The 25,784-nt window shown below is 35.9% G+C and overlaps 1 protein-coding gene across 1 annotated transcript in view; it reads left to right on the top strand.

The window, feature by feature from the left end:
* ADAMTS19 (ADAM metallopeptidase with thrombospondin type 1 motif 19) overlaps positions 1-25,784 on the top strand; it is a gene marked incomplete at its 5' end in the record, with an annotated part of 126,178 nt that overhangs the window by 80,846 nt on the left and 19,548 nt on the right. The window contains 9 exons of the mRNA XM_083884323.1: positions 2,035-2,136; positions 4,789-4,919; positions 6,451-6,620; positions 9,664-9,791; positions 11,057-11,177; positions 13,147-13,227; positions 19,997-20,154; positions 20,855-21,008; positions 23,771-23,906. Of these exons, the coding sequence (XP_083740449.1) occupies positions 2,035-2,136; positions 4,789-4,919; positions 6,451-6,620; positions 9,664-9,791; positions 11,057-11,177; positions 13,147-13,227; positions 19,997-20,154; positions 20,855-21,008; positions 23,771-23,906 (1,181 nt within the window). The remainder of the gene's footprint in view (positions 1-2,034; positions 2,137-4,788; positions 4,920-6,450; positions 6,621-9,663; positions 9,792-11,056; positions 11,178-13,146; positions 13,228-19,996; positions 20,155-20,854; positions 21,009-23,770; positions 23,907-25,784) is intronic.

Genomic DNA, 25,784 nt, shown 5'->3' with positions numbered 1-25,784 from the left:
AGCACAGGAAAAAAACTTACAAGTAAACCACCAATTTAAGTAATTCCATACCTCCTTTTTTTGGTTTGGGGAATATTAAAATCTGCTAATACGGAGTGCTTATTTTAATAGTTGGTGAGGTGAGTGTTTTTAGAATACAGTTCACTTAAAGCCCAAAGTAGTTTCTATCTGGAGAAGTCAGATCATGGTTCATAGGGAGGTGGTATACAGGTATTTGTAAAAACATGCAGATATATAAAATGCACATTAGCAAGCAAAGGGTGTTGACTTGATTTTATTTAGTGTACATGATTCAAGTACATCTCTCTGTTTAGGTACCCAAAATACCCAAAATCCTGTAAATCTGACTTAATGCCTCTCTATATTTAGAAGAATAGTTTCTAGATTTGTTAATAACTGTTTGTGGTAAGCCATTCTGCAATAAAAAACAAATGAAATTAAGCATACAGTCAAAGTACTTAGGGAAAAAAAAAAAGGATAATATACTTAAAAACATGATGATACAAGAGAAAATTTACCTGTATTTTTTGAAAACTTGGATAGATCTGGATGGCTTTTCCACCATTGAATTCACTCATAATTGAGGATTTGAAGATATGAAAAAAATTAATTAGGACTGTTAGATTAAAGTATATTTTTGTGGAGTAGTTCCAACGGTATGTCTCTCATTTCCTACTTGGTATGGAAGCACTTTGTCATGAATATCTGATACTTTGTCTTATCTACTATTGTCATCATCTACATAGTTTAAAAAATAATGAACAAAACTAGAAATTAGAGTTTGTTATTTGGAAAGTGCTTGCTAAAATTACCCAGTAACACGATGGAACATCTGTAGCTGTTTTTGGAGATATGCATAAGCTGGTTGTTACATTGTTAGCTCAGCTTCAGCAAAAAACTGTTACAAGGATGAATCAGGACTGAATCTGACTGCTGCCATCCTGTGTCTTGTTTCTGTTCAATGCTTCAGACCTCTACAATCTTTGACTTTTTTTCTTTTTTTGATAACTGATATTACAGACATTTTTACATGTAAGACTCCCAATGGAACTGCCCTGTTCCTTGGTTCAGACAGTCTTTTGTTGAATTATGTTTTGTCTGCTTTTAGTCTTTTTTCAGGGTAGCGTAAGATTTATGACACGTTTTTCATGCATAGTATAAAAGGCCTAGAGACTCTTACTGGGTGTACCAATATAACAAATCATTTCACTCAGAAAAAGCAGGTCTTTTGGCAGCCCTGGTTTAAAAAACCCAGCTGTTCTTTATCTTTTATCCTTCTTGCAACACCTCCTCCTCTCCTGATCCATTTTGCCCCTCTTTGGGCAATAGACATTGTGGAGGATCACTGTGCATATGCACTGTGCATATCAGGCCACAGTTCAGCCCCACATGACCTCTCTTCGCTTCCACATGGTTTATTGTTAAGGAGGAAGACACAGCAAGGAGAATGCAGTCGTGACTGAAAATCATACCCCTATGGAAGGAGGACTTTTTAGGGAAAAATAGAGAAAGCTGCCAGGGAAATCTGTGAAATGTGAGCCAGCATCCTGCAAGTCTGGGCTTTCTTTTGAGTAAAGTAAAAACTCTTGTGTTCTGATACTTCAGGGAGCTTTTCTTTCCATCTCTAAAATTCATTACTGACTTGCACCCCTGTCATCTCCCTTCTTTCCAGCAAAAGTATTTCATTTGTCAGGTAACTTTGTGTTGTCTTTATGGGGATCAGGTGTGATGGCTTTTGGAATTTTTTTCAAGAGTAATAAATTAATTGTAGAGGAATCATGAGTCATTGAAGAGCATGAGAGCAGCAGTCATATATGGTAGCACAAACAAGAGGAATCTGGAAGTCCTAGAGAAGTATGATTAGTAAAAGTCTAAGCAGACTCTGCCTACTTGGGGTTTTTTGCATGTTTAATGTGTCTTTAAACATATTTCAGTACCATCAAACTAGTAAATTTAGACAACATGAGTGGACTGCATAGAGAAAGTAATTTTGCGTAAGATAGATTTTGTGCTTACTTTTTCTTTGGTTTTCAGCATGTCATTTGCACTGGGTTGTGGTGTAAGGTGGAAAGTGAGAAGGAATGCAAAACTAAACTGGATCCACCAATGGATGGAACAGACTGTGGCACTGGAAAGGTATGCTTCTGTCTTTGTGCTTCTTTAAAGTTCCTACTTACCTCAATTACCATAAAAATAAACTGTACAGTTGAATGTATTATATATGATATATTTTATAATATAGATAAGAAAAAAACATTTTCCTAAAATCAGTGAATTAAAAAGATTAGCCAAAGAGACAGATGTTTTAATATTTATGCTGTTTTATTTCAAATTCATTCTCATTTTGTATCATATTTATGAATAGAATTGTTGCTATTCCAACTGTAAATAGAAACTTAAACTTTCAAAGATACAGAATTCTTAGCTATGATTTAATATTTAGAGAGAGTCTCTGTGAAGGAATTGATACAGATTGTTGTTAAAATCTTTCAGGATAAGTTTTATCAAGAAGTATTTATAGTGTCGCCACATGTGAAAGAGTGACAGATCCCATTAATAGTATGCCATCACAGACAAATTGAATGACCACCTAAGTCAGACTTACATGAATTGTCCTTCAAGAGCTTTCCAACTAAAATTATTTGTAATCTTTGTATATATCTGTAAATGAATATAAATAACCTCAAACAGAAAACAGAAAGATTATACATATGTCTTGGGATTTTCAAGGTATTGTACTGACACCTGTTTCCCACAGGAATGATTTACTCTTTGAGTCATATTACATTCACCAGGACTCTCATTCTCCTAAAATCAAATCAATTAATATAAAGTGTTCAGATAAGATAATTTTACATATGAAAGGAAAACCAGGAGTTATTTCTGTTCATATCTCTAAAATAATGAGTTGCTTCAATATTTTAATTCTGATAAATTTGCAGTTGATACTGTCTGAAGTAAGTATCTGAAAATATCTGGCATATCTGGAACATAAGGGGCACGTGTTTTGTTTGATATGACATTTTTCACATTAAGACTGAAATGCTGAATGGCCATGCTATGGAATAAGAAAGCAGAACCTCTTACAGTGATTACTCAGAATTACTGATTATAATTAAAATGGCTCATTGAGCCTGGCTACAGAGATAACTTACTTATGTATAGCAGTAAAAACTAAGAAGACATCATCAAAACATCACAGGAGATAAGAAATAGTTATTCTTCTTTGCTTTATTATCTGTCCAAGATGAGGTTTAGGTTAAACAAATCTTTGACATTTTTTAATTGGTATTGTGGAGATGAAGTATTGTTGTCTTGTGCTCCTCTTAGGATCTTCAGAAACTATGGAAATGTCATTTGCATAGCTTTTCGTACCTGATTGGAGTTTAAGTCAAGGATTTATAAACATCCCTTAGACTGTGCAGAGGGCAAATGCTATCTCGATAGAAAAATCTGTATTTTATCTGAAGCAATTCTTTAAATGTATAAGAGCATTTCTGGTTTGAAATATCCAAAAATATTACAGAATTTATAGCTTTTGGTTGTAAATCTAATATAAAGATGGAGCCACCCTACATGAAGACTTTTTAAAAGTGGAATAATTGTGCCTTCATTGTAATGTGATGATTTAAGAGAGAAAATTAAGATTAATTGATCAGAAAAGATGAGCTTCAAACCGTAGGTGAAAAGGTTACCGGATAAGGATTTAGCACAGACACTAAAAGTTACAGATGTGTATTCTAAAAGAAGCAGAAGTCCTTATTGACCTAGTGACACCTTTTGTTTTGCTTTAAATATGAGGCTAGTTTGTGCAGTCGGTTATCTATTGATAACAGTGGTTCACCAACAGTTCAAAATGTAGAAGGAAATCAGTTAAATTACTGATGTTACTGGCATTAAGGGATCATTGTCTGCTTTGTAATTGCTGAATCATTGAACCATGAAATTGTTAAGGCTGGAAAACACCTCTACTTCTTAATGCATGGGACAGATATTAAGTTGATATAATTTGATAAAGCACTAATTTCTGCAGAGTTTATGATGATTTGTACAAGATATAGACATAGGTTAAAGAGCATAGATAAAGATTGCATAGTTTTTGAGTGAGAAATTGCAGTTTTCCTGGGAAATGATATATGCATGCAGATAGTTTAATGTATTATTACTATTTTAATAAATGCCAGAAATTATGTGGACTTTCTCAACACCAGTTTTTGAAGCTTTCATTTTATCTTTGAATACAAGTGGTGAAGAAAATCTCATTTTCTCTATTACTTGTAATATATCTTTCTATTGAAATTGTCACGGGATAATGAGGGACAATGAAGTTCCTGCTGGTGGGAACTGTCATGCTGAAACAAGCAAGTCCTGAGAACACTGTGCTGTGATCATCTGCACCATTCAGTTGGACAACGATCACTGCAATAGGTTTGGGCTGGACCCTAAAATGCTTTCTTAGACAATGCCCAATCTAAAATGAAAGGAGACAGCATAGTATGGATGCCATTTCTAGGAGGTATCCTTCATTGGAAATGAACTTACTTTTGAGGTTGTGGTCAAGAATTGAATTTGCTCCTTGGCCACTGAAACAGAGAAAGGGCTCTGGCTGTTGCATTTATTAGGACAGATAAAAAGCTTTGGAGAGCGCTTGGCAAAAATATACCTGACTGATATGAAAACTATGTATTGAACCATATGTTTACATCACGCTTCCTGTGTGCTTGTGGAGAAGTGAATTGTTTTGCATATGCCTTGATTTATTTACCTAAGAGCCGAATTTTCCCCTAGTGGTGTAAGGCTGGAGACTGTATCAATCGGACCTCTTTTGAGGAGCACACCGAGGGGGAGTGGAGTGCATGGAGCACTTGCAGCCGCACTTGCAACACTGGAATCAGCAGTCGACAACGCAAATGCCCTGGGTAAAAATGAGTTCAGGTTTCCATTGCTGTTTATCAGAATTCCTGAACAAAATTTACATGAGTACAGGAACCTGTGAAGATACAGTTGGTCTTTACCTAAGCAATTAATACTTTATGAATACTGAAAACATTCAGAAGAATAGGTTACTCAAGTATTTTATTGTGTGGCAACATTATTTTTCACCTTTTCTGCTTCTGTCAAGGCCCTAGATAATATTAGTAGAAGAATAAAACTTCCTTCTTAAGATTCACCTGAAGAAGCAACAGAAACCTAAATTCATAATTTTTGACTTGCAGATTGTCAGTGCATAATTCTAGTCTTTAAACTTTTTAACTAGAGAAGATTGATTTGTGTGTCTCATCTGGAGAACCAAAGAACTGAAAGTTTTACACGGAGATCTTTCTACCAGTTTCTCAGACATTTAGATACACTGTCAGGAAACAGAATTTAGATTCCCTGTCTTGTGAAAATGAAAACCTTTTGCTTTTGGGGATAAAAAGATTTTTACTTTTGACCTGAATGAAATTTGTTTCACTGTATCTCAGTGACCAGCTAAAAGATGGTTTCCTTTTAATTAGTCAGTACTGATTGGATTTTGGTGGGTTATTTATACACTAAGTGAAAAGGAAAAGAAAATATAGGCATAGGAGTGGGAACAGAGTAGAGAAAGTAAGGCAATTATAGGGAAAACTAAACTAGAGTGGGTAGGAGTGGAGTCAATTGTTTTAAAAAAATAATAATACAAAAGGGGAAATGAAGACTTATGGAAGACTATATAGCAGATTTTGGGGGTAAGATAGACCGAGGGTTTTAAAAGATAAATTTGCATAAAGAATTTTGAGGAAAAGTTGAATATCGTTATACAAAAGTGTGGGAGTTTAAAAGAAATTTTGATATGCAGAATTCTTTCATAGTTCATGCCATCTAAATACTACTTCCAGCTGTATACCTTAAAGCTATTTCTAGAATTTACATATGTCTTAATTTTTTGTGCTCATTAATTCATTTTTCCAGGCAAGGTTCCAAATAAGTAGCTCCAGTGTCTGCAGTTCTCTCTTCTTTTGCATTTGTTCATTAGGACCTGCAAGCACAACTGCAGTGACCAGAAAGAAACAAAGCATTAGTCTGAACCCTGTAACACCAGGCTTATAGAAAAAGGAGAGGTAGCAAATCTGCAGGTGTTGCTGCCCTTCAGTAGCCCCTTTGGCTCAGCCCAGATAGAGAAAAATCATCTCAACTATATCAGAACTGTACCTGAGGTTGTCCTGACTGAACTATTAATCCTAGTGCTTTCTTGGGGCCAAGTGGAAATTATGGCTTAGCACCCATCTCTTCTTATATGAAATTTAATCAATACAAAGGCAAACATGTTTTGTTCCATTACTTCAATTTTTCATGGGTGATTTCTAAATGCTAAGTGTCAACAAAAAACCGTGCTATTTTTAATTTATGTCTAGCATAAGTAAACTGTACTGTAAGTTTGACAAAGTATTGCCAACAGTAAAGGGTGTATTATGCCATCTTTTCTAGTTCAGGCCTTGAAGGAGAGTGTCATGGGCCCACAATGCAGTATAGGGTATGTGAAAATCCTTCTTGTCCTGCTGGTGTGCCTGCCTTTAGAGACTGGCAGTGCCAAGCTTTCAGTGTCAGATCTTCATATCAGAAACATGTGCACCAGTGGCAAGCTGTCATTGATGATGGTAAGTGTAAGCCATCTCCCTTGTTCTTATAATCTGCTTCTAAGGCTTATGGCTAGTTCATATTGTTAATCAAGAAAGTTATAGTTAAAACTAAAGCAAGCAAACAATCAAACCTCAAGCCCAGTATTTTTGGTAAGTTATTTTAATTTCGTAGACAAGATCTAGTGGTACTTACGTATGCTCTAGAATATTTTGTCATTTATTCCTAATATATTTGTCCCTCTTAATAGGTGATAACTACATTTGAATGAAAATCCAGTCAGCTTTTTCCTTTTTAATCATAATTGTAGTATGAAGTGACTCAGAAATGCAGCTTTCTAAAGTAATATTCCATCATTAAACATGCATATATCAGTTACAGTTTTTACCTACAAAGCCAAAAAGACAATGCAGATGTTGTGAGCCTTTGTTTTGGAGGAAGGAGAGAACCTCTAGCTTAACATTGTATTTCACATATCAGTGTTTGATTTGGCAACAATGTGTAGATAATGTATAATACAAACTTCAGTAAGATTTCTGTAAATCCTAATACCTATTGCACGCAAAGTCCTGGCATACTGTATGCATGCTTCCATGCAACAAACTTGCTTGTATACCATATCATGAGGAAAATGCTCAAGTGGGAGTATAGTAAGATCAGACTTACATTATCTGCAACAGTAATGTTGGTGTAAAACATCAGTGTCTGGAAAACAAATTCCTTCTTGTTAGAAAAGTGATCAGAATTTCCACCCACTGAATTTTCTATACGTTTTTGTGGTTTAATTTATTTAAATTAAAAACAAACAAAGAAAAAAGCACAACAAAAACGCATCAATTATGAAAACAGTTGACTTGAGAACTTCACAAAATCATAGCAAGGAGTACACAGGACTACTGTAAGTGTGTGCTTCCATATTTTAAGAAGTTCATCGCTATAAATTGTTTTCACTCTTGAAACAATTTATAAGGAAACATTAGAAAGCATAGAAGACTGTTTTTCTAATAATTCTGTTTTTCTAATAATTCACATATTTTTCTATTCACATATTATAATAAATGAATTCTACTCAAGAAGGTAGTTTTCTTTTTTTCTAAGCCTTTTCTCAAGGTGCCAAAGGGAAAATTTGTGATTCTATTTTCATTAGGCTTATATGTTAGCTCCTTTCATTGTAAGAAGAACTCTCTCCAACTATTATATAGGTGCTTATCAAGTAAATTAGTTTGGGTTTGTTTTACTAAATCTTGTTTTAGCACAGGAACACATATATCCTAAAGAATCTAAATGTATAAGTCTGGCTTTGAATAATATGATTTCATTCAGATGAAAAAATCTTGACACTATCTTGTGCCATGCTAATGAGTACGATGGTTGCTTTCATCTAACTTTATTCTGAGTGATCCTGTCATCTTGAGATGTCCCTCAGGAGAAGCAAAAGTGGACCAGCCAGAGAGTGCCAGTATCTCAGTATACACTGTTCTGAAATCCTTAATTGTTTGCTCTCTTAGTGGACACTAACTGCACCATGTCCAAAATGGTTGCTTTATGAGATCTCCCGTAGTCTCTTGAAGTTGTCCAGCGTTATTTAGTTGCTGTCTCTTTGAGTTCAGTGTCTTTAAAATAATGCTTAGGTCATCAATCATATATTCCTTTAAAAAATGCTGATACATGTTTAAAGCCCCCAGTTCCCTCCAGGGAACTTTGAGGTTACTTTTTAAGGAGTATAACTGGAATGCAGAGGACACAAACTCAGGCAGCTTTTTAGCTGGAGATGGCTTGTGTCTGACTAGCTTCATGTGTTGGCAGAAGAGATCACATCTGTTTGTACCAGTCCTCTAGTGATACCCTTAGGCTCTGTCAAATTTAGTAATTTAAATGTGCCCAGGCCACTCTTTGTTGTGTAAGTCAGCTGGCACAAAACTCCTCTGTCTGTACTTTTCTACTCCTTTGCATGCTAAAACTACTTTTTTGAAAGCAGTCCTTTGCAGATGGCAATTTCCAGTCTAGACTGAGCTGGTGCTAGTTAGCACATGCAAAAAAATGTGGCACAGACTGTTTTACAGTTCAGCTGTATAGACAGTAGAATTCCAGTGCCCCTGAATGTTTCCTAGAACTATTTAATTTACTAATAAAAATCCACTCCAGGAATCTAGAAGTCAGTATGAAGTCAGAGTGGCATAGATTGTGTCCAAGTGAAATCAGTTTCAGGTTCTGGATTGACTTTTATCCTTTTAAAAATCTGCACAGATTTAGGAAAAAGTTGCAGTCAGTACATTTGCAAACAAAGATATGTCATTTTGTACTCAGTCATTTTGACCACTGAGAAGAGACTTAGTTTCTTTTATTCACTGTTACTTTCACAGTGGTGAAACAAACTCCATTGTTTATAAATGTAGTCATTAGGAATATACGGATACATAGGCTATTACTACATTTTTATGCTGTTTCATAATTAGAAATTATTTACAGGATGTTTTAGAAATTTCATAGAAAATTGCTTGAACTTCATAAAAGTGTTAGGAATAATATTTCCAGGTTCTGTGGGTTTTTGGTTTGTTGTTGTTGTTGTTTTTAATGTAAACTTTGTAAATTCATATCTTTTTCTTCCCAGGGTGTGTCAGTTACTTAATTTTTTTTCTCCTTGACCTGCACAGTTAGGAGGTTTAGAAAGTGTTACGTTTCTTTTTTATCCAGTATTTATGATCTGCCAAAAATATAGGAGAATGAAAGTGTAGATTGCAACCAAAATATTCCAACAGCTGTAATGTGTATATGCTTAATTGCAGCAACGAGCATAACATCAGCACTATATAGGCCAAGATTATAGCAACATCATGCTGTAGGAAGAAAAAAACTCAGGTTTTTCAAACAGCTAAGAAATGGATCAAAAACAGATAATTTTTTGTTTTCCCTGTGTCTAAGATAACTTCTTATCTTAATGTAGATGCATGCCACACATAAGTAAGTATCAGTTTTAACAATAGTGTTGACAATAATCCTGTATTTCTAACGTTCCCTTTTTCCAATATTTCCAATGCATTTTTCTATCCATCGCTGCTACAGAAAAGCCGTGTGCTTTATTCTGTTCACCAGCTGGAAAGGATCAACCTGTTCTTCTAACAGAAAAGGTGATGGATGGGACTTCCTGTGGGCAGCATGGGCTAGATGTCTGTGCAGATGGTAGATGCCAGGTATGAATTAATTGTTTTGAACCTGGATATACAGGCACACACCAAGCACACACATATATGTTAACACTTTACAATGTTTTTATTTCGGATCAGGCTGGCATATTATTATCTTTATTGCTATTGTCAAGCTACCCCTGATACTAATTCATAGAAATGTGTCCAACAGATGCTTGAGTAAACTTAATTTGTTTTAAACTGAATGCTTTTTAACAAAACACAGATATAATTTATATTTATGTATTCTGTACCTGTTTATGCCCTATTCAGAACAAGTCCTTAGGCTAACATTGAAGCCACATTGTGGCCATAGCAAAGAGCCATCCACATTTTGAGTAGAAAGCAGGAAAGGCACGTTGCATTCTCTTAGTGGGAAGGCCTGTGGAGAGTGTGTTGCATGGTCTGGTGTCGCCGTGCACCTCTTTATTCACGGCTAGCCCGAGGTGCCCGTGACAGCAACCTCTAACTTGGGGCTCTCCACCTCGTTCAGTGATGGCTCCAGCTGCTATGGAATCAGGTGAAATAAGGGAAGGGACTCTCACGGAAGGGTTGAAGAACAGTTTATTCTCCGACCGGGATCTCCGAGGAGAGACCCCGACTGCTCAAAGACACCAGCTTAAATACACATGGGTTCAGGGGTGGGGAAAGCATGTGGCAACCAATGACAAGGAACCAGGGAGTGGCCAAAAGGTGGGGTGATCCATTCAGGGGTGACCAGGGAAAAGGCGGGAAGGAACCCAGCCAATCCCCAGGCCCAGGCCTCAGGGAGATTGGCATGGGGGGGTAGGGGTGATGGACATGGATGTTGGCGGGAAAAGGCAGCCAATCAGTGGCTGTCTCCAGGGGTAGGCAGAGTGGGGGAGAAGAACTTTGGAGTAAACAACAAAATGGAGGATAAAGGACAGGGCCAGGGAAGCCATCTTGGGAACAGAACTGGGGTACATAAAACTGAAATGAACATGAAACCAGAGAAAAACCCACAGTCTGGTGTGCCACAGGTCACACCAGGAGATGGGAATGCAGTCGTGTTTCTCTTGGAGAGCAGCTGGTAGAGTTAGCCAGCCACGTAGGAAGAGTGAATGCAGCAATCTGCATAAAATCACAGGAATGGGAGGGATCTCTGCCACGAGCTAGTGCAACCTTCATTCTCAGCAGGGCTGGGTCATGCTGGCTAGGCATCTTGCAGAAGGGTGATATACCTGATACTAAAGCAATTTTATGAAAAATGTGGCCTGTGTCTCAATAGCCTTTATTTTCCTCTCCCACAGAAATTTGGCTGTGATGGTATATTAGGATCTCTGGCTCGTGAAGATCATTGTGGTATATGCAATGGTAATGGAAAGTCATGCAAAGTTATTAAAGGTGATTTTAACCATACCAGAGGAGCAGGTAATGTCTGTTTGTTTATTTCAAGTACTAAGGAAACCAGAGTCTTTTTGATTACTTGAAGCATTGGGAAATTAAAAAAGCTATATTTCTTAGAATTATGCAGACCCTCAAAAGAACTTTAGATCTAGCTTTTTAAAGATGGTAAGACATTGCATAGGAATGCATAAGTATTTTAAAATTTGTTGCAAATTTATTGCACATTATTTCAATTGCAAAATGAATGAAATATCTTACATTACACTCTATTTCATAGGAGAGACTGATTTTTAAGGGATTTGAGAAATTAGGTTTATATTTTTAGCAAACAATGTTGAACACTAAATTCTTTTAGTGTTTAGATTCATTTAGTGTTCTTCAAATTAATATCCAAATTATGATTTTTTTTTATCTAGACTAATGTTTCTAAACTAAGCCAGGCAGTGAAAAATCATAAAGCTGAATGCATGAAGAAGTCTAATACCTGTTCATTACTCATTATTTTGTACTAATCATAGCATATCATATCAAGCCAATAGATTTTCTAATGCAAAATGAACATTAGCTATCCAAATGCTGCCATGATCTGTCCTGTGAATGGGAATAATTTACTGTCTCCAGCACAATAATGTTGACAGAAGTAGAAAATTGAAATCCTAATAATGTGCATCTTGCACCATGTATACAAGTCTTTTCTTTGAAACAGCATTTGACCAACTATCAGCATTTGTTTGCCATTACACTTTCAGTTTCTTGAGTAGAAAATTTGCAGAATTTAAAGGTGGTAAGTAAATTACATGAAAAATACTCTTATTAGAAGCAGACAGCGTATCTTTGAAAAATGAAGGACTACAGTGGATTTTAGACTGAAGTATAATACTTTAGGCAAGAGGGGAAAATATTTATGTCTGACTCTCTCTGAAGCAGAATGTAAGGCAAAGCAGGGATTCCAAATCCCAGATGAGTCTGGAGGACTACAAGACATAAAAAACAGCAAGGAAGGTTACTGCTAATAAAATCATGTTATGTCAGCTTTCTATTCTTAATGTGAATATCCACACACTTTGAAGTTTTTCGGGGTGCTGTGTCAATCCTCAATATTGTGGCATTGCTGTCTTAACACCTGTGTAAATTATTTTCCTTCTCAAGAAGCTGTAAGCAATATTTAGAAAGCATTATTAACTTACAGAAATGAAAGGTGCTGCTTTAATTTTCACAGTTCAGGTTTATTGAAAAAATGTTGTAAATGCTAAGTATTTTGTTTTAGGATATCACATAGCCACACATAATAAAAGATGGGTATATTTTTTGCCTTTGTGAAGTATACCTGGATAATCTAAAACATGTGTTTATTTATTAATGACCTTCCTGCCTGCACAGTGGTTTCCACCTGCATTGCCTTTCCACCGTTTTATTTAAAGCAAATTGTTCAGCATCCTTAGTCCCACACTATCAAGAGACAATCTCACTTTGAAGCTAATAATTAATAAGTAGATTGCAAAATCAAAGCTTATCATAATGGGGTTTGAATATGTTTAAATCAAGAAGAAGGAGATGGAGCGAAAAAGACATAAGCTAAAAACAAAGCAGTGGGAGGATGCTTTGCTTTTAGTGCCATACCATTTGTCTTTTCATGCTAAGTGAAACTGAAATTCTTTTATAGTCATCTGGGGATCATGATAACACTGAACTATTCTACCAGAAATAACTTCACCTGCTTCAGCCCAAATCTTCAAGCCTCACTAGTTCTTGTTATGTTTTACTGTGCTATACTCTTTTAATTGTGTAGCATTGTATCTATATTAAATATAATGCACAGTTCCATAGCTTTTCTTCAATTTTGCAAGAATGTTCAAAATATCGCTGTATAAATTTTAACTTGCTACATTTAAAAAGCAAAACAGGGGAGGAGAAGTGAGAAAACATAGAAGATATACTTTTCCACGCTTTTCTGTTTTTCTATTTAACTTGAGACATCTGGTCTCATGTTTAGGTTATGTGGAAGCTTTGGTGATACCTGCAGGAGCAAGGAGAATCAAAGTTGTGGAAGAAAAACCAGCCCACAGTTATTTAGGTAAATATTATATATGTTTTAGTGTTAATGTCATGTTTTGCTCAACACTGAAAAGTACCAGCTAAACATGCTTTTGTCATTGAACAAAGCTCTGAGTAAAGGTCTGTAACGAATTTGTCTAAGGAACTGAACAAATTATTACGGAATCGTTTTAAATATAGGTCTTGCTTTGGACTTTTGTCTCATCTTTTTTTAAAAATATTTCAAACTCTGTATTCAGATTATGTTAAAAAATGTGTGTACTTGCACATTTTCAATTTTTCATATGGAAAGCACATTAAAACTACTGACAATAATTTTCTTCTCAAAAATAAAATAATTTGTGCTCACACCACAAGAAGACAAACACTACCAACATATTCACTAACAAAGTCCAACAGAAGTTCTAAAATTAGATTGAAAAAGCAGAAGAGTATTTCTTTGTACTGTTTTGAATTGTCTGAATCTTCTAATAGACAAACTTTCTCACAGTGATTTATTTAGTTTAGTTTTTGCATTTAAATAAAGTTGTCTTTCACTGATTAAAAAAAGTATTTCTCTTTTAATGAGGTCCAAAGAAGTTGTGTAGGAGAGTACACTTTGTTACTATTATTGTTCCAGGGGTGAAGCAAATACATGAAATATCATAATTGGTATTGTTTTGTGCAGTGCTTAAATTTAAATCGTGAGAGACACAGTGTGAGAAATAGGACAATGATATGAAAAATTCCCTGTTTTGGTCATTGTTCTTAGTTATTTTCATAAATAATATTTACATTTTAAGAAATGTTTGAATATTCTCAGTACTTCAGTTGAGAGAATGTTGAAGATGGTGAATCTTAATTATGACAGTTTAGGTTATCAGTGGGTGACAGCTGGTTTGCCTTGAGGCCTGCACCATTTAGAGACCTGGAATATTTAATTTTTCCCCAATGAACCACAGACGTGGATATTTAAGAGTGTTAAAGCAATAATTGAAGTTTCTTTGTATTGACATATATGGAGAATAGAAATACTATTATTTTCTATTTTTTGAATAATGAAAAAAAAAAAAAAGAATGCTGGCATTGCATTTAGGGACATTTATTCCTTCTCCATGAGTAGCAAACAGATTTAACTCTTACTGCACAAAAAGCAGAAAGAATGAAATGGTTTTTATGCTCATGAAATAATGTCAGTCATGATGCTCATTTATGAACATTACCAATTAGCTCCCAGTTGCTTGCTACTTAAATTTTGTTTTCATTAATTTGACTGGTTTATGTCTGAATGAGGATCAGCCAGCTTTTTTTTTTAACTAGCGCAAGGTATTTAAACTTTTTCCATTTATATGTTATTTTGAAAGCAGAATTTGAATTGCAAAGGAATGTTTTTTGAATAGGCATAGCATAATGACAGTTTTGGGGCAAGAGCTTGAGTCTTTAATCTTAAAAACAAGATTCTTCACAATACTGTGGTTAAAAATGTGAAAGGTAAAATAGGTTAAATTCTTTCATGTTTCTGATTGGGTTTCTGTCTTATAGTTCCTTATGCTAATTTTATGTTGGCACCATACTTGGTTCTCTACCTGAAATTAGTCAATACAGACCAACACTATTTCTTTCACCGATTGTCATTAACATATTTCAAGATAAGGTTTAGAGATAATATAGCTGACTACGCTAGTAATAATTGTGTAATTGGACATAAAGTGTAAATACTGCGTATTTCAACATTCACCAGAAGCTGTTGCTTAGAAGGCAATAGATCTGATCATTCTTGTACAGCACAGGTCAGATACAGAAGGAGTCAAAATACAGTTCCCTTCTCTGGATTTGCTTGATAGTCAGGAAATAGAATTGTCGTGATCTGGATACTGCAGTTATTTTGCTAAATTGATTAGTAGAACTACAGCCCACACTAGCAGTATAATTGGATAATCGTGTTGCTGAAGCAAGTGTTCAGAGCAGATGTCTTCTTTGTGTGAAGTATATCAACATGGAAACAAGAGCTCTGGCATTGCAGAGGAAAAGACAAGATAAAAGTTGCAGCTGTGTTTACTGAACCAATTGACCTATTGACAACTCTCCTGTCTCTTCTCACCTGTGGAGAAGCAGGAGCAGTGATACAGCCAAACTAGGTATTCCTGCCTGCTGAAATTATGCTATTGGAAATAGCAGAAGAGTTTGTGATCTTTCTTTTATCAGTACAGTATTCAAAAGTGGGTATTATATGTAGCAGTATAGTGGATGGGGATTGTTTATTTAAGTAAAGAATATTTCCTGAAGCATAAACTTATTAACTTTTGAACTAAGAATTATTGGTTTTAGATATAAGATTGTTATGTATTTTTAAAGCAGTGCTAACACTGTTTATACCAGTTTGAGACCTGGTTCACTATCAGATGCTTTAAAAAAATTATAAGAACAGCTATAAAAAGTTTCAAGCGTTATCTAGATTTCTATGGTGTAAGATAATGCCTTTTCGGTTGCTAAATTTTCATCTATATTTTGCAAGTGTTACAAGTTTTCAAAAAAAATTAATATAGAATACAAAAAGGAAAATTAAAATATTTCTGTCTTAGAAGCCCTAGGCATTGAAATAAGAGAGCTCATTCATGAGACACTTGAATAACAGCATGAAGATACAGGCTTTATAATGAAATAATGTGATGGGTTAGTGGAATATAACTACAGAAATTACTTACAGTCCTAACCCTGAAATTCTTTTGTGCCAGTCAGAAATGAGAGAAACTGTTCATTTTCAGCTGAGCTAAAGAAGTGGATTAGCTGTCATTATTCTCAGATATGTAATCAGGCTACGTCAGGGGTGTAGACCTTTCAGATCTGCAGTGTAACACAGTATGACATTGTAATTGCCAATGCTCAGATAGGCATCCAGGCTATAGGTGTTTCGTGTTCCATGTGATTTCTTTCATGAAATGCTTCCTAGTTAAAAAAAGAGCATGTTGGGCCATATTTTGAGACAGGAGGGTGTGGGAAAGTATGTGGTGTCTGAAAAATCTTGAATACCTCATTTCTGGCAATTTTAGTAGTTTAAAAATACCTAGAACCAAATCTGTGCAATCTTTGCAGAGAGTGTAATTTCAGATTTCAAGAGAAGCCAGTAGGGAACCTGGTCTCATCTCCCCCCTGCCCCCTAGAGCAAAGCAGAGACCAGAGTCCTCCGAGACTAAACATGTTTGCCTTTCATATACAGAGGATCATAGGAAATGGTTGAGAGCCTATGGGTAAAAATTATGGGCCAGGCCAACAAAGGAAACTTCTTTGTTGGGAGTTATGACAGGCTGCCTAACCAAGCAGAGTCTGTTGATGAAGTGCTCTTACTTCAGCTACAGGAATCATCATGCTTGCAGTCTCTGATCCGGCTCGGGAATTTCAGTAACCTGATACCTGCTGGAAAAACAGCACACCAAGCTGTAAATAGTCCAGGAGACTCTTAGAGTGTATTGAGGATAACTTCTTCATTGAAGTTACAGACCAGAGCAATAGTGCTCCTGGACCTTGTTGGTTGCTTCCCATCACATGAACTATGTAAAGAGTTTGGTGGCAGCCTAGACTGCAATGTTCATGCCCTGGATCTCATGATTTTTAGGGATATGGGCCAGGTGAAGACTAAAGCCAGGACTTTATAAGAGTGAACTTTCAGTTGTCTAAGGAATTTACAGATGGTACCACCTGGGAAAGTGCCCTTGGGTATACAGGAGCAAAACAGATCTGGCAGCTCTTTAAAGATTTAGGACAATAGTTTTTAATAACAGTTAAGGATAAATTTTTTCCTAGGTTGCAATAGCTCTTGATTTTTCCAACATATAAGAAATCAGGCAAGGAAGGCAGCAGAATAGCGTGGGTGAGTAAGGATCTCCTGATCAAACTAAAGTGTAAAAAGGGAATGCACAGGCAGTGGAAGCAGGGACATAATTCTTGGGAAGTATAGAGGGATGGTGCTTATATATGTGGGGATATGTTCAGGAAAACTAGGGCACAGGTAGTGCTGATTTTGGCAAGGAATGGGGAGATTAATAAGGGTTTCTACGGGTTTTTAGTCAGAAAGGGAATAGTAAAGGAAATATATGCACCCACAACACACACTGAAAAATAAGAAAGGAAAAACTAATGACAATGAGCATGGAGAAGGCTGCAAGTGCTTCACAGTTTTTTGCCTCAGCTTCAATGGTAAAAACTTTTTCCATATCTTTCAAGTCCCTCAGCATCAGGGCAGGGAATGGTGGAATGAAGTTCCTTCCATCATAGATCAGGTTAAAGACCACCCGAAGAAACTGAACATACGAAAATATATGGGGCCTAATGAGATGCATCCCATGCTCCTGAGGGAACTTGTTAATGTAGTTATCAAGCCATTCTCGAGTATATTTGAAAAAATCATGGCAGCCCATTGAAGTCCCTGGTGGCTGAAGAAAAGGGACTATTGCACCATTTTTGAAGAGGATAGGATAATAAAGAGAACTGTGGCAAGTAGCAGTCAGTCAGCCTTAGCCCTGTTGTTTTCAAAAATTACTTAAATCTCAAGTCTTAATGTTCTTAAGGCACACCTGATACCCTGAATTGAAGTGAAGCAATTACTTCCTTGACAAAAAATATCAGAGAATGTACTTTCATTTAGAATTTAATTTCACATATTTTTCATATTTTCTATGGAAAACTAAGGATCATTCAAAATGGCATTACTTTGAAACTTTTCTGGAAATACGACTATATTTTGGACAAAGCAGAAAACAAAATTCATGAAGGTAATGCAGTGAAGTGATTCGTCCATATTAAAAAAAAAAGGTTACTGAAAAAAGGTACTGATTTACCAAGTGGAGGACCAGAACCAGGGCACTGTTGCTCCCCACTGAGAAATGGGAGATGCAATAGCTGAATTATCATTTGTTGTATCTTTCTGGCTGTGTAGCCTCTCACACCTCATTGAAATTGGAAGGATATATAGTCCTGGCACAGTAATTAAAAAATACATTGCACTCATCACCATCATTATATACCATTGTTATGATGGCTGTTTTATGCTCTACAGAGATACAATTGTAATTAGTCCCCTTGGTTTAGCACTGAAATTGTGGTTGTGGTTACAGTTGTGGTAGGCTTTCCCAGTCCAAGTTTTCTTTGGTTATCTTTTCAGATGTAGGTGTAGTGCTTGAATTACCTGAGAGAAGACACCTTGTGTTATGAATGTTCTTCCTATTTTGGGTTACTTTGTACAGAGCAACCTCCTCTGTCAAAAGTTAAGAATAGGAATATGTGTGCAGTATGGAATAAAACTCAGTGAACTTGCTTACAAAATGGGGTGTGACAGAGTCAAGAACAGAAGCTGCAGTGCCTGAATCCAAGTCCAAATTTAAGGCTTGAGGGCATGCATTCTGACTTTGTCTAAGACCAGTGATTCATATGAGGAATCTGAAAGCAGAAAATGCAAGACTTGGCATATTCCTGTATTCTGAGCTGGTATTCCAGTTTCCTGCACATGTCTGCATGCTACGGCACAGGTGTCATTTTAAAATCCAGTCAGAAAGATTTATACTGCTCCCTAGGGAGAGGATGCTGCTCCGTCTGAGCAGTATAACCCTGCTGGACCTTGGCATGTTCAAGTATATTTTTTTTAATTTCTCCACCAAGAAGAAAATTAGCTCCAACAGTTTGACCACTAAAGAGAACTTAATTATCATTAACAATTGAATGCTTAAACTTAAAATACCAGTTTTTAAGTCTTGTATAATCACTGATTCTTTTTAGTACAAGACTGTTACACAAGAGTGTTAATGGATTTTATAGTCTTAACATCTATTACACAGTGCTGCAGTAGTACACATCAGTGATGTCTTAGTCAATTGGATTGCTGCCAGTCCATAGGCCTGTTGCCATTGTTTCCCATAGAAACAAAACATAACAGTATAAATATGAATAGGAGAGGACATGATTACAGGAGTGACTCACATTAACTTACAGCTTTAAAAAGGGAAATTTTGGAACATGTGGAGGTTCTCTTACAACAATCTGATGCCAAACATGCAATTTCAATGAAGTCAAACGTGTAAAACTTCTTGTACAGAAGGTGTCTTCAAGTCTACTTCACATGATTATTCAGAACTGATTGGAATAAAATAAAGTAAAACAAAATACAAATCATTCACAGAAGAGTCTAGTCCAATTACTGTAGAAAACTAATGTAAAATCCTTTGTTCTCAGTGTGTGCAATATATCTTACCTAGGTCAACATGAGAAATTATTCAGGCAAAAATAACAAGCTTTTCCTATTTGTTAGAAGCATGCAATTATGTGGTGGAAGTGTATGAAGTCTTATCACATTCTAAGCTGCAGAAAAGGCAAGTGTAGTTATTAGAGAGGAAAGAATTCTAAAGTAGTTTGTTTTTTTAAAAGTTTTAGCTTAGTTCCACAAATCTTGAGAGTCTCTTGTGAAAACTGTTTCCCATGCTTTTATGGATTATAGAAATGGCCACCCTGGGAACAGAGATTAGTTCCCTTTGCCTTCAGTGTTCAAATTATGAATTATGCTAGAGCCTGTCAGTCTTCTCAGACATTAAAACTCTGATACTAACTTAAAGTAATGTTAAATACACATGATTTTGCCCTTCCTTCCTTCCAGGTGTTTCTGAACCCACTGAAGTTCATGTGCAATAGGATCCATAAACACCTTTGCAATCAGAGTTAGGTGAATTTCACCTATTTTTTAAATTAGCCAAACAGGAAGTGAGAGAAGAAAATCACTACTGAACAGGCATTTTTATATTGGGCTTTTTCCGTGTATTTTGCAGCTCTTAGGGATGCTGGAAAACAGTCAATCAATAGTGATTGGAAGATAGAGCATTCTGGAACATTCAATATTGCTGGCACCACAGTCCATTATGTTCGGAGAGGTCTCTGGGAGAAAATATCAGCCAAAGGTCCCACAACATCACCTTTACATTTACTGGTATGACAACTCGATTTTTTAGCTTGATTCCTATGATAGCATAGCAACTAATATTTTTTCCAGACTCCTCAAGAGAATGAGATCTATGTTAGATATACCTGCTTTTGTGTTTATATACATATCTACAAAAGTGGCTAGGGGGGTGGGTGAGGAGAGAGAGGTCTGTCAGCCTGCTTGTAAAAAAATGCATTTAAATTCAAGAGCAATCTTTATGTTGCTGGGGCAGGATTGAAGATCTCAGCATTTATGACAAATATCATAAAAAGCTGATGTGCCAGGTAAGGAGAGAGATTAAAATTACTGCAGATGGTTTTAATCCTGGCTGACTATAGCACAGCATCACCATTTCAGAATTACAGTCACCAAGTTCTCCATGAAATGTTGGCTTTTGGTGCATTTCAGTATAGGAGGGGAAAAATTAAGTCACCCTAAAGAAAGAAAGAGAGATGATTGGGAAGTACTTCTCAATTCAAATCCTTTAAATTAAAGGAATTTTCTTAATAAAGCAATTTTTTTTTCCCATTGGCTTGATTTAGATAGATTAATAAATTTCTTCTAGCAAATCCATTAGAAGGGCTGAAAGGCAGTAGAGCATCAAGTCATTCTGTTGTGCTTTTCAAGATGACCTAGTTGCAGTTTGGAGTTTGTCTGCCATAGTGTCTGTGTATGTAGGAAGGTTTTCCTTCTATGTATCTTGCAGGTGCTGCTCTTCCACGACCAGAGCTATGGTTTACACTATGAATACACAATCCCACTGGATCCTCTCCCTGAAAATCAGAGCTCTAAAGTACCAGAGCCTCTTTTCATGTGGACACATTCTACCTGGGAAGACTGTGATGCTGTATGTGGTGGAGGTAAAATAAAAAAAAATTTATAAACACACATGCACACATATATCAAAAATGAATATATGTATACAATATGCATGTATATACTCAGTGAAAATGTGTGTATGCAATATGCACCTATATGTATAAACACTGTAGGTTTATATACTATTACTATTCTGATGATCGGTGTTGTATATTTAATACTAATACCATTGTGGTTTGGATGTTTCCATACAATGTAGACATATGTCAGTCTTGTGCTTTCTGATTGCATTTAAAATATTGTGATAGCTCTAGGAAAAAGACATACTAAATATAAAAAGTAGAAAAATATGGTAATAAAGGAGCAAAATTTAGACCAACAAGCGAATTTAGGACACAGTTTCCAAGAAGAAATACAAGTGCAAGAGCTAGAACAAGAATAGAAATTGCATTCCACTTTGTAATTGGAACTACTGAAGATAAATGATCTGTAAGAGACATTTCAAACCACAGAAAAGCTGAATCCCAGTCTCAGATCAAATAAGTACAGTTAGTAACATGAGTTGAGGATGATCCAGAAACATATGGAACAAATATTACAACAGTATGCTGATGTGATATTTTTCCTATGTTTATTAACCATAAAAATGTGATTTTGGAAGAACGATTCTGAAAACAAATACTGGAATATGAACAGTATTGATGTAACAAGAGTCTTTCAAACTGTTTTCTATAAGATGTTATTTAAAATTATAATTACACTTAAAAAACACTTCAGAGAGTGTTTGTTTTGTGTTTTTTTTTTAAATAAATTCTGTGTACAGTGATCTGTTCATACCTTTTGGAATTAGTCAGCCTGTGAACACTGTATTGATTTTTGTCTTTTGTTCTGACAACCTTGACAATCATGGTTGCTCTGATCAACAGTTCTGAAAACTGTCCTGCACCTTGTGATTAAATAGAAAAACCTGGAAATGCTTTTCTTTTTCATAACATCAGCATAAGGAACACAGTGTTCTAGCTCCTCTGTGTGAACAATCCTGGTGTCATGAAAGATTGCTGTAGTTTCCATAAACATGCTTTTTGTGGTTTGGTAAGAAAGCTTCTTCCCTAGAAGGTATTTTGTTCATGGTGGTAGTAGCATCCTCTGATTCTTAATAGTGCATCCCTGTTTACTTGTGAATTCACAGTTTTTACAGTTGTTCTGATACATTTTCAGAACAATTTTAATGCTGCTACAATCCATTATTATTGCCCCAGATATTTCTAAATATTTCTATCATCTGCAGAAATCCTAAAATGCAATATGTTAGTAATTTATTCTACATTAATGCTTAAATAAATATTTGAATGTTTTACGTTAATGTTTATCATTTTTTTCTGTTGTAACTGGCCTTCATTTTATGTTATTGTCTAAAATAGCTGACTTATTACAAAGTTCCCTAGAAGGTAAATATTCTGCAATACTACTGAAAGATTTTTCGTACTTTAGACAAAATTATTTTCACTTTTCTTTCACTTTCTGGCCTAAATATCAAGCAACAATGAAAATAAAATACTGCAGCTTTTACTCTAAATATTTGTGAATAAAATTTAGCATCAATATTTTGATTAATCTGAATAATAAATATTATAAAAATTATCAATAGTTCTGCTTAAATGCTCAAAGCATGTGTCAAGATAACACTATTAATGAAGCCGTATGGTGTTGTGTATTTTTATATATGTAATAACTGGTCTGTGTCCTCCTGTGTTGCAGAAAAGTGTTCTTTGCGTGGGAGAGAATATGGATACGTAGATGTATATATAAGTGCAGAAGGAATTGTCAAACATTTCAAATGCTGTGATATGACAGATTAGTTGCATGTGCTCTCACGTACACAAGCACTGTGTAAAATGTCAACGTGTTCATGCACATAATGTCCATTTATAACTTAACTGCTCCGTACACAGGCTCATTTTTGACCTCTGGTGAACATTCATGCTTAAGCCTTCCTTGCTCATGCACGAAGCCCCTTTGCCAGACAGAGTAAAAGTAATTATAAGAACAAATGGTTATGAGTCTGTTTTCTTATAACTGAAATCCTGAATTCGAGGATTGCTAGTTTTCTAAAATTTAGGCTCCAGTCTTATTGCAAGTTACTGCTTGTGGTTGGTATTCCATCAAATTTTAATTTCTTATTCTTCCATGTTCAAAAGACACCAGGCTCCAGGCCATGCACCAGGACAAGGATTCTTTACAGAGCATGCATTGGCTCTCTGCAGCAGTACCCAGCTTCCTAAATGGTTTTTTGACCCTGCAGATCAGGTCATCTGGCCTCTAGTTCATGGGAAATAGTGCAGGCTCCCTACTGAAGGACACATGTGCTGATTCTCTTTATCCGAGTGCCAGCCACAATTTGTCATTTCTTTCCTCATATTATGAAGTAATTAACAACCATATTTCTCTTTGTAGTTTTCTGCAAGCTTTGCTCAGTTCTGGGGTTTCAATGATTGAGAAAGAAAATTATTCCAGCAAGAGTAAGGGTTTGGCCTATAACTAGTTGCAGGAGTAAAGCAGAAAAACTCTTGATGGTGGTGTGCAAAGACTAGGTTAGAAAGTCACAATGTCCACTACAAACTGTAGGATTTATTTCAGTCCACTACAAACTGTAGGATTTATTTCAGGCTCTCTGCTAGCTTTGAATTTCTTGCACTGGTTTTGCAGTTCTTTTAGTCAAACTCTATAAGAAATAGCTCTATCTGTGTCTTCAATAATTTGTGTATTCTTCATTTCTTCTCAAACCTGCTTCTTTTTTTACTAGGTGAAAGGAAGACAACAGTCTCTTGCACAAAGATTATGAACAAGAATATCAGTCTTGTAGACAACAAGAAGTGCAAATATTTAACAAAACCTGAACCGCAGATCCGCAAGTGCAACGAACAGCCCTGCCAGACAAGGTAATAGTGATTTGGTTAAGTTAAAAAATAATATCTAGCTGTGAAAATCTTGCAGTGGACTGCTTCTGGCAGTGAATGGGCAGTAAATACATTCATCCAAAATGTTACAATGCAAAATGTAGGGAAGACAGAAATGCTGGAAATTGTTTCTCCTGTGTCTTAATGAAAGAGAATCCTTAAGCACAATGCCTAAATCAATTCTTATTCAATAAAGCAGTTAGTCCCTTTCCTCAGGAAGCATTCTCACAGATCTGCGCTACAATACTGAAATTTAAATGCTGTTTATATAAAGACATAGATAGGATTTAATCCCATGGCCTTAATTAATTATATGCTTTCATGTTTGTTTTTTTTTAAACAAGGCTTCATGTCTTTAAAGCTCTTGATAAACTCTGGGTACCCTAAATAGTACATAAATAAATAAACCGCTGTTAATCTGTCTTTCTACATTTGTGCAACTCGAAGTATAGTGAGCCTGCCTCTCTCTTCTCTCTTTCTTCTCACCCCATGACAGGAAAATCTTTGTGTTCAGCCAGTAAATAGGCTGAACTAGACTCTTGTGGTTGAACACTGCAAGAGGTAGGAGGCAGCTCCACGTGCAGTCCATGCCAAGCAAAGCCTACCCATCACCTACTGGTGTCCCTGTAGCTGAACTGGCAGCCTGCTCCTTGCATTGGCTGACCAGGCCAGCCCACTGGCCCATTTCACAGTGGGCAGCTTGGCAGCTAAGAGTTATGACTTGAGTAGGTCCTCAAGAATTGCATATACTTGTTTAAAGCAACTTAAAGCAAGTCCACACCTTTCAAGGGAGGAAAGCTAGCAAGAGCTGGCTAGCATCCCCAGGAGTAAGCACTGGGATCAGTCTGCTGCAGTCATCTGGAGGACAGGTAGATGGCATTTTTAAACAAAATAATGCAAAATAAATTAAATGCAAATACTATTGAAGAAAATATGTAAAGTGAACTAGAAGACATAGCTTTCTTGGAAAAGATGAAGTACTGAAGTTGATAAAATGTGAAGTACGATATATTTTAAGTAAGACAAAACCACTGACATTTGGTCCTCCCCCCAAACTACGGCATTACCCAGTGGAAGGATTATTTATACTTCATTATATGCATGTTTGAGAAGACGTTTATTTTATTTTATTAACATCACTGTTCAGTTAATGAGTAGAAATGGAGTCATTTTTTTCTGAGGCATTTTCTACCATAAATTTTCAACGGTCTGTGTTTTTTCCAGCTTATTAAGTGAAAGTTTTAAAACTTTGCTACTCAGGGATGCTGTACTGAGAAATGTGGAAAGATTTAACAATCCTATTTTTGATACATTGTTAGCAATCATTACAAATTATTATTAGCCTTCAACAGAAATGTTACTAAAGCATACATACTAAAACATAAGTACTTTTTTGCTATTGGCATATGAAGAAATATCCAGAAGTCTATTTAATTATCTTGACAGGTATGATTATATATCTGGACAGATAACAAAAAAACCCTTAGTTAAATGTTTGATTTCCTTATTACAAATGCATGACAGAAGGCTGAAACAAATTTATTCAATCTCAGTTTCCTAAAAACTCTATTTGCAAACTAAGTCTCCTTGAAAATACTTGTGTACTGCATCAGGGCAGAACTGTTTGATTTTTTGAGGGCACATGGCCATAATCTGGATCTACAGAACATCTGGGGAAAATTATGTTCTAGAACGATTGCTCTCCAGGTATGTGTCCTCTGCCAAACTGTATCAGCCTTCCTTACTGTGTTGTCTGATTTAAACCATGCACCCAGTTAGGCCTTACTGTGAAGAATATGAAGAATTATGGGCTTTTATGCTTTTTCCAGGGCAATGAGTCTTTCACACTTGGGTGATTCT

This window comes from Zosterops lateralis (genome assembly GCF_965231275.1).
Source record: "Zosterops lateralis genome assembly, chromosome: Z".
In the NCBI taxonomy this organism is placed as follows: Eukaryota; Metazoa; Chordata; class Aves; order Passeriformes; family Zosteropidae; genus Zosterops; species Zosterops lateralis.
This window is presented reverse-complemented; position numbering and strand designations above follow the sequence as displayed.